Genomic DNA, 10152 nt, shown 5'->3' with positions numbered 1-10152 from the left:
AATCTACAGAGAGTAAACAGAAAAGCTTTATGTGTTACAGAAAATCTACAAATGGTCAAATCTCATTGAAAAAGAGCAGAAGTATAATCGATCTTATTTCTCTTCAATATACACAATTATCATTACAAGGAAAGAGAATTCAACTCCAGCATTTACTCAGAAGTTAAAGCTTAGGAGAAACTTCTTGACATGTCACCAATAAGCATAACTACAAAAATATGTCTTAGTGCCCCTGAGCAGTTAACCCATTGTTCACCGGGCACCGGAGATGAGGATGTCGATTATGGCAGCCCCCCGCATCGCTCTGATTCAGAGGGGTTAGGTTAAATGCGGATACACATTTCAGTTGAATGCATTCAGTTGTACAATTGACTAGGTATCCCCCTTTCCCTTTCCTTAACTTTACAAGAAAATAAAGATAATGACAATTTAAAAAAAAGTTAAAGATCATTATCTGGAAAGCCTTCTAGATATGATAGCAATATGATAGCAGGAGAATAGAGGTGTAAATCCTAGCTTTGGTTTGGTGCTGAAGCTCTTCATCCAGGTTATGTGGTGGTTCTCTTCAGTCCAGGTTCTGTGGTGGTTCTCTTCCGTCCAGGTTCTGTGGTGGTTCTCTTCAGTCCAGGTTCTGTGGTGGTTCTCTTCAGTCCAGGTTCTGTGGTGGTTCTCTTCAGTCCAGGTTCTGTGGTGGTTCTCTTCATCCAGGTTCTGTGGTGGTTCTCTTCAGTCCAGGTTCTGTGGTGGTTCTCTTCAGTCCAGGTTCTGTGGTGGTTCTCTTCAGTCCAGGTTATGTGGTAGTTCCCTTCAGTCCAGGTTATGTGGTGGTTCTCTACAGTTCTCATAATCTGAGGGCTCAGCATCTATCTGAGGGACTGTGTCACTAGAGGAGTCCCTCACATTCTGAAAGAAAACACAATGAACACATTACACACCACTCTATAACATTTTATGGACACAAACACACACAAACACACACACACACACACGTACTGCCAGGGTGTCATACTCTGGTGACCTGGTCTTCATGTTCAGAGCTGTGTACGTGTCCATGTTGGAGTCACTGTTAGGGTCAGGATGGACACTCTTTGCAGAGAGAAAGAGAGAGAGAGAGTTGTCATGGTAATGGTATGAGAGAGACTGTCGTGACATAGTAAATTCATGTCACCAGGTGTGGAGGTGGAGGCATAGCTGATATCATCACCTGTGTGTCTGCTGTGACATCACTTCCTCCTGTGGATCTCCTGTAATGAGGGACAGAGTGAGTTCTGCTCTCTACTGACCTCCATAGGATGTTGAAATGTTACAAATAAAGTTTTGCACATTAATGAATGACTGAATATATGAATGCATTCATAACAAATCAGGGTGCTAAGGTAAAACAAAATGTATGTCACCTGAACCACATGAAGCAAGGGAGAAAGAGGATGAGAACCAGAATAAACACTGTGATTCCTACAGCTGCAGTCAGAACTGAGGTTTGTTTCCCTATAATAAAATATGGATGATATGAGTACATGGCATGATATAATGAACTAAAAACAAATATAATTTGGTAAAATTTGTCTCCTCCCCTTCATCCACACTGATTGAAGAGGATTTAACAAGTGACATCAATATGGGATCAAAGATTCACCTGGATTCACCTGGTCAGCCTGTCTATGTCATGGAAAGAACAGGTGTTCTTAGTGTTTTGTACACCCAATGTTTAATTATAAACCAAAGTTTAAAAAAAGCCAAATCAAAGTATTAACATTAGAATGAACCATGTAGTTTTGTATTGAAGTATTGAAGATGTAACTTTACCTGCTACAATGATCATCTGAGCTGTAGAGTTCATAGATCCTCTTCCATTCTGGGCCTCACAGTAATATTCTCCTCTGTCCTCAGAGAGGATGTTAGTGATGCTGTAACTCTGTCCTGATGCTTTTGGTGAGGCTATGTTCTTCTTGTACCAGGTGTATTTGTCCACAGGTGGGTTGGCATCACTGCTGCAGGTCAGAGTCACTGAACTGCCCTCCACTATTTCACCAGAGGGACTGACTGACACTGAGGTGTTCTTTGGGCCGTCTGGTGGACAATATATAGAGCTTATACATGAGGAGCATCATGGAACTTGGACTTATGATCAAAATAAATGAAATATTAATATAAATATGTGTAACTTAGACATTAATGTAACAGTACAGTGTTTGTGAAGTACTTGTAGTTACTACAGTAATGAGATGAGTACAATCATGGAACTGGGACATAGATTGAAATAATAGATAGATTTCATATCTGTTCCACTGCATATCAACACTAACCAATGATTGGATGATTTTGACTTTAAAAAGTGTTTTAGTCACACTCACACACTGCAGGAGAACTGATGCCTTTTACAGCACAGTAGAAGCTGTCTTCAGTTTTAAAGTAGAATGTGTATGAGGGAGAGGAGGCCCCTTGTACAATCTTACTGTTCCTGTACCAGGTGTAGGTGGGGTTACCAGTCAGAGTACAGGTGGTGCTACAGGTCAGTGTAGTTGACCACCATGTAGTGGTCACCTTCACCTGCAGGTCTGGAGTAGATAACAACATTAAAACCATCAATGACCTGTTGTCTAGTTCAAATGAGGCAGGAGTGGACATTCTCAAATCATCGATTCAGACATTCCTATTAAATGCATACTTTCACATTTAAATTATTTCAATACAAATCAAGATAATTTTCCAGAACCAATTAAACAGATCAACACTATATATAATATCACTGTACCTGTAACAGACAGAGTGATTAAACAGATCAACACTATATATAATATCACTGTACCTGTAACAGACAGAGTGATTAAACAGATCAACACTATATATAATATCACTGTACCTGTAACAGACAGAGTGATTAAACAGGTCAACACTATATATAATATCACTGTACCTGTAACAGACAGAGTGATTAAACAGATCAACACTATATATAATATCACTGTACCTGTAACAGACAGAGTGATTAAACAGATCAACACTATATATAATATCACTGTACCTGTAACAGACAGAGTGATTAAACAGATCAACACTATATATAATATCACTGTACCTGTAACAGACAGAGTGACTAAACAGATCAACACTATATATAATATCACTGTACCTGTAACAGACAGAGTGATTAAACAGGTCAACACTATATATAATATCACTGTACCTGTAACAGACAGAGTGATTAAACAGATCAACACTATATATAATATCACTGTACCTGTAACAGACAGAGTGATTAAACAGATCAACACTATATATAATATCACTGTACCTGTAACAGACAGAGTGATTAAACAGATCAACACTATATATAATATCACTGTACCTGTAACAGACAGAGTGATTAAACAGATCAACACTATATATAATATCACTGTACCTGTAACAGAGTGATTAAACAGATCAACACTATATATAATATCACTGTACCTGTAACAGACAGAGTGATTAAACAGATCAACACTATATATAATATCACTGTACCTGTAACAGACAGAGTGATTAAACAGATCAACACTATATATAATATCACTGTACCTGTAACAGACAGAGTGATTAAACAGATCAACACTATATATAATATCACTGTACCTGTAACAGAGTGATTAAACAGATCAACACTATATATAATATCACTGTACCTGTAACAGAGTGATTAAACAGATCAACACTATATATAATATCACTGTACCTGTAACAGAGTGATTAAACAGATCAACACTATATATAATATCACTGTACCTGTAACAGACAGAGTGATTAAACAGGTCAACACTATATATAATATCACTGTACCTGTAACAGACAGAGTGATTAAACAGATCAACACTATATATAATATCACTGTACCTGTAACAGACAGAGTGATTAAACAGATCAACACTATATATAATATCACTGTACCTGTAACAGACAGAGTGATTAAACAGATCAACACTATATATAATATCACTGTACCTGTAACAGAGTGATTAAACAGATCAACACTATATATAATATCACTGTACCTGTAACAGACAGAGTGATTAAACAGATCAACACTATATATAATATCACTGTACCTGTAACAGACAGAGTGATTAAACAGATCAACACTATATATAATATCACTGTACCTGTAACAGACAGAGTGATTAAACAGATCAATACCATATATAATATCACTGTACCTGTAACAGACAGAGTGATTAAACAGATCAACACTATATATAATATCACTGTACCTGTGACAGACAGAGTGACTCCAGGATAGCCAGAATATTTCCCTCCAGTCTGATCTGTTATGAATCTGAACTTGTATTCAGCTGAGTCACTCTCTCTCAGGTCTGTGATTTTCAGGGTGTGGACATTCATCCTATCTCTACGGTACGTCACACGACCTTTGTTGTCTGGGTCGTCTCTCAGATTTACAATTTTAGTGAACCAGAAGGTTGTTGTGACTGTACCACTGGGATATGTGTAAGAGCAGGTCAGCTCTACTGTTGACCCCTTCAAGGTACAGATACTCTGAGTGGTGTATGTCACACTCCTGCCATCCTGACCCAGTACCACTGAAACACAGTCCCACAACACAATGGTATCAGAATGAAGACAAGGTCTATTGGTTCACACTGACAGTAGGGTTTGTCTCCACTTTGTTGCTTTAGTTGCTGAGTTGAGTGTGAATGGAAACCACAGAAAACTATTTAAGTGAAGTTGATACGCCTAACAGAACACACCAGAATAACATTATGATTCTTAACCTTTTATAAGTGTTTGTAGATTATTAAACAGAGCAACTAAAAGATATGAATGAGACCATACCTGCTACAGACCAGAGAAAGACCACCAACACACTTCCTGCTGTTCTCAAGACCATTGTTGCATCTCCCACCCTGCAGTCTTAGAAACATAAACAACAACTCACTCTATAGCTGGTGAATAACTCCACCTGATACATTGAAGTATAAGCTGTAAATGGGGTACAGGGTCTCATCACTGAAAATGAACCAGGCTCATACTGTGTTGTGTTGTATTGTGCTACAGACGTGGATCTTAATTTGATCACTCTTTAGTTGTAGAGAATTTTCCTGCTTCCTGGAAATGCAAACTTGCAGTGTATTGAATGTTTAAAAAGGCTTCTAACTGTCAGGGATCAGTCAGAATACAGGTGGTGCTACAGGTCAGTGTAGTTGACCACCATGTAGTGGCCACCTTCACCTGCAGGTCTGGAGTAGATAACAACATTAAAACCCTCAATGACCTGTTGTCTAGTTCAAATGAGGCAGGAGTGGACATTCTCAAATCATCGATTCAGACATTCCTATTAAATGCATACTTTCACATTTATATTATTTCAATACAAATCAAGACAATTTTCCAGAACCAATTAAACAGGTCAACACCATATATAATATCACTGTACCTGTAACAGACAGAGTGATTAAACAGATCAACACTATATATAATATCACTGTACCTGTAACAGACAGAGTGATTAAACAGGTCAACACTATATATAATATCACTGTACCTGTAACAGACAGAGTGATTAAACAGGTCAACACTATATATAATATCACTGTACCTGTAACAGACAGAGTGATTAAACAGATCAACACTATATATAATATCACTGTACCTGTAACAGACAGAGTGATTAAACAGATCAACACTATATATAATATCACTGTACCTGTAACAGACAGAGTGATTAAACAGATCAACACTATATATAATATCACTGTACCTGTAACAGACAGAGTGATTAAACAGATCAACACTATATATAATATCACTGTACCTGTAACAGAGTGATTAAACAGATCAACACTATATATAATATCACTGTACCTGTAACAGACAGAGTGATTAAACAGATCAACACTATATATAATATCACTGTACCTGTAACAGAGTGATTAAACAGATCAACACTATATATAATATCACTGTACCTGTAACAGACAGAGTGATTAAACAGGTCAACACTATATATAATATCACTGTACCTGTAACAGACAGAGTGATTAAACAGGTCAACACTATATATAATATCACTGTACCTGTAACAGACAGAGTGATTAAACAGGTCAACACTATATATAATATCACTGTACCTGTAACAGACAGAGTGATTAAACAGATCAACACTATATATAATATCACTGTACCTGTAACAGACAGAGTGATTAAACAGATCAATACCATATATAATATCACTGTACCTGTAACAGAGTGATTAAACAGATCAACACTATATATAATATCACTGTACCTGTAACAGACAGAGTGATTAAACAGATCAACACTATATATAATATCACTGTACCTGTAACAGACAGAGTGACTAAACAGATCAACACTATATATAATATCACTGTACCTGTAACAGACAGTGATTAAACAGATCAACACTATATATAATATCACTGTACCTGTAACAGACAGAGTGATTAAACAGATCAACACTATATATAATATCACTGTACCTGTAACAGAGTGATTAAACAGGTCAACACTATATATAATATCACTGTACCTGTAACAGACAGAGTGATTAAACAGATCAACACTATATATAATATCACTGTACCTGTAACAGAGTGATTAAACAGATCAACACTATATATAATATCACTGTACCTGTAACAGACAGAGTGATTAAACAGATCAACACTATATATAATATCACTGTACCTGTAACAGAGTGATTAAACAGATCAACACTATATATAATATCACTGTACCTGTAACAGACAGAGTGATTAAACAGATCAACACTATATATAATATCACTGTACCTGTAACAGACAGAGTGATTAAACAGATCAACACTATATATAATATCACTGTACCTGTAACAGACAGAGTGATTAAACAGATCAACACTATATATAATATCACTGTACCTGTAACAGACAGAGTGATTAAACAGGTCAACACTATATATAATATCACTGTACCTGTAACAGACAGAGTGATTAAACAGATCAACACTATATATAATATCACTGTACCTGTAACAGAGTGATTAAACAGATCAACACTATATATAATATCACTGTACCTGTAACAGACAGAGTGATTAAACAGATCAACACTATATATAATATCACTGTACCTGTAACAGACAGAGTGATTAAACAGATCAACACTATATATAATATCACTGTACCTGTAACAGACAGAGTGATTAAACAGATCAACACTATATATAATATCACTGTACCTGTAACAGACAGAGTGATTAAACAGATCAACACGATCCCTCCAGTACTGCTGCTCATTCTGTGCACCAGTTCTGGAAGTCTACGTCACTGGCTTTCTAGACATCACTGAGCTGTCTAATTACCCACACCTGGTTCCCATTTCCCCTGATTAGCAATTATATAAATGTGCCCTTTGTTCACCATTGTCTTGGTCAGGTATTGTTTCCATGTCTGTTGGTCTTGTGAGTACCTGTGCTTTGTTGCTTTGGTTTTCGTGCAACGTGTATTACGTGTCTCATTACGTGTCTCGTCCCGTGTTATTACGTGTCTCGTCCCGTGTATTACGTGTCTCGTCCCGTGTATTACGTGTCTCGTCCCGTGTTATTACGTGTCTCGTTCCGTGTTATTACGTGTCTCGTCCCGTGTATTACGTGTCTCGTCCCGTGTATTACGTGTCTCGTCCCGTGTATTACGTGTCTCGTATTACGTGTCTCGTCCCGTGTATTACGTGTCTCACCCCGTGTATTTATTAGAGGTTTAACATGGCTGTTTTGTTTGGTTTTCATCCTGTGTTTTGGGCTTCGTGACTTTTTATGGCAGGTTGTATTGTTTGATGGACTATTTAAACCTATTACGTATTCCTGCGCCTGTCTCCTGCCATTTAAACAACGTGACACTAACGTTTGTAATTTAAAATGTCAGACTTGATTTTCCCTAACAAACTGTCAACCACCACATTAATTATAGTCCACATAATAATTCACTTTTCCTGTTGCTGCAGGAATATTAAGATCCTACGTCTGTATACGGTTGTGTGTAAATACTGTCTGTATTGCACTGTAAACACACATTTCTATATTGATTGTTCTGAAACTGTTATTGTCAGAACCTCAAATATAGGAGGACAAATGTTCAATCCTCTACGGTCCGTCAAGCTGTACAGCAGCCTAAAGACTGACCACCAGGTTCAATGATAGCACCTATCCCCAAGCTGAGGCTAATCAGCAGTGGCTCAATCACAGTCTTGTCCAACTAACCTTGTGGGGACAAAATTCAGTCCTGTTCACAATCCTATTTTCCTTTACCTTGACCCCAAAACCTACTAACCCTAGCTCCTAAACCTAATTCTAACATTCATTCAACTTAACCTTAAACCCCCTAGGACTTGCATTTGATCTTGTGGGGACTAACAACATTTTTGTCTGTTTACTATTCTTGTGGGGACTTCTGGCTGATAATGCCCACACACGGAGACCATCTGTAGGAGAGACCATGTGTAGGGAAGGCAAATAAGCCCATGGAGTCTGTATCAAAGTCTAGAGAGCTGGTTGTTAAGGATGAAGAAAAGTTAAAACACACATCCTACACAGTATAGATGTCAACCCTACTCCCTATCAGACTGGTCCTAAAGGGCCCTCAGATAAATCAGCTGTGTCACACGCTGACACACACACAGGCCCACATGCACACACACACTGCAGTGCTACAATGTTTGTCTGCATGTCTATTTTACCCTGGTTAATCATCTCATCACTATGTAGATCAACACTCCTACACTGAGACACTTTATGAATACTGACCCTGATGTAACAACCAAAACACAGCTCAAAACAAGAAGTAAAATGATACACCTCAATAATATGACTTGACTGAAAACATAACCAGAAACTATATTTCAAGATATTGTTAAGAGTACTTACAGAGTGAAGTGAAAGGGAGAGGTATTGTACAGGGAGTCAACATACTGGCAGTTAGTGTGAATTCTGTTGTTGACACATTTAACTGTCCTTTCCTTCCTCTTTAAGACATTAACATGGATGATGACCAGACCAGCATCTCAGAAAAAGGGTTCCTGTATTTCAATACATATTGTGTAACAGATTGCATATCTACTTGCCTTCATTTTAAGGAGTGGGACTACATTTTTTTAAATGAGCTAAATGTTTCAAATTTCCAATGTGATATTTTGACTACACAGAGAACCATTTAAACAATGTGTCGACTACAGAGGGCTTGATGCGGTTGCTAGGTGATTTCTGACGTATCCGAAAGCCCTCTATACTATTTAGAATGTTTACAATTTCTTATGTGTTGTCTTGTCCTTCTGAGTTCTGTATATACAGGTCAAATTTCCAAGATGTCACTCAAGTAGAACCCATTCCATTTTAAACCCATGACCATCACTCCTCATCAGCTGTATCAAATTAATACTGAAGGTTCCAGTGTTCTGGACTAGAGCTCCACCTACTGGTATCTCAACATTACTGCACCAGCCTAATAATAATGTCCTCAATAATGTTGGGTTAATAACAACATAAACTGAAAATACATTAGATAAACTAGTGGAAAAGCTAAACTGTTTACTTGACAAAGTTACAGTTAACTTCTTATGGATGGGGGGCAGTATTGAGTAGCTTGGATGAATAAGGTGCCCAAAGTAAACGGCCTGCTCCTCAGTCTCAGTTGCTAATATATGCATATTATTATTAGTATTGGATAGAAAACACTCTGAAGTTTCGAAAACTTTGAATGATGTCTGTGAGTATAACAGAACTCATATGGCAGGCAAAAACCTGAGGAGAAATCAAAACCGGAAGTGAGAAATCTGAGGTTGGTATGTATTCAACACAGTTCCCATTGGAATCCCCTTTAGGTATTAATGAAGTTGCACTTCCTAGGTCTTCCACTAGATGTCAACCGTTTAAGAAATTTGAACGAGGCTTCTACTGTGTTGTGGGACTGAATGACAGCAGAATAAATCAGGTGTCGCTGACAGTCAGCCATTTCCTGGTCAAGTGCATTTCACATGATAGCGACCTGCGTTCCATGACTCCTCAAGACACAAAGGATTACTCCGGTTGGAACTTTATTGAAGATTAATGATAAAAACATCCTAATGATTGATTCTGTACTTAGTTTGAAATGTTTCTTCGACCTG

The 10152-nt window shown here is 37.6% G+C and overlaps 1 protein-coding gene across 3 annotated transcripts; it reads right to left on the bottom strand.

Annotated features, from left to right (window-relative positions):
* Positions 1–672: 672 nt before the first annotated feature.
* On the bottom strand, positions 673–8977 carry LOC110518697 (B-cell receptor CD22). 3 transcript variants are annotated; one of them, XM_036940123.1, is made up of 7 exons: positions 8915–8977; positions 2355–2558; positions 1807–2070; positions 1398–1488; positions 1205–1244; positions 994–1086; positions 673–903 (listed from the first exon to the last, which is right to left on the bottom strand). In XM_036940123.1, the coding sequence occupies exons 1-7, from the start codon at positions 8955–8957 to the stop codon at positions 808–810; spliced, it is 831 nt and encodes a 276-aa protein (XP_036796018.1). In that variant the 5' UTR covers positions 8958–8977; the 3' UTR covers positions 673–807. The 3 variants fall into 3 exon arrangements, with proteins under 3 accessions (XP_036796018.1, XP_036796017.1, XP_036796016.1); XM_036940122.1 differs by lacking the exon at positions 8915–8977 and adding an exon at positions 4828–5510; XM_036940121.1 differs by lacking the exon at positions 8915–8977 and adding an exon at positions 4248–4818.
* Positions 8978–10152: the final 1175 nt, after the last annotated feature.

This window comes from Oncorhynchus mykiss, chromosome 13, assembly GCF_013265735.2.
Source record: "Oncorhynchus mykiss isolate Arlee chromosome 13, USDA_OmykA_1.1, whole genome shotgun sequence".
NCBI classification, from domain to species: Eukaryota; Metazoa; Chordata; class Actinopteri; order Salmoniformes; family Salmonidae; genus Oncorhynchus; species Oncorhynchus mykiss.
Note: the sequence above shows the minus strand (reverse complement) of the source record. Positions and strands in the feature narration are given on the sequence as shown.

Excerpts from the sequence above, each read along its gene's own strand:
- LOC110518697 (XM_036940121.1), bottom strand. The coding sequence starts at position 4,377 with ATGAATGTCCACACCCTGAAAATCACAGACCTGAGAGAGAGTGACTCA. Across the intron at positions 1,489-1,806 it reads TCAGATGATCATTGTAGCAG|GGAAACAAACCTCAGTTCTG; the intron begins GTAAAGTTACAT and ends ATTTTATTATAG. Across the intron at positions 904-993 it reads CAGAGTATGACACCCTGGCA|AATGTGAGGGACTCCTCTAG; the intron begins GTACGTGTGTGT and ends GTTTTCTTTCAG.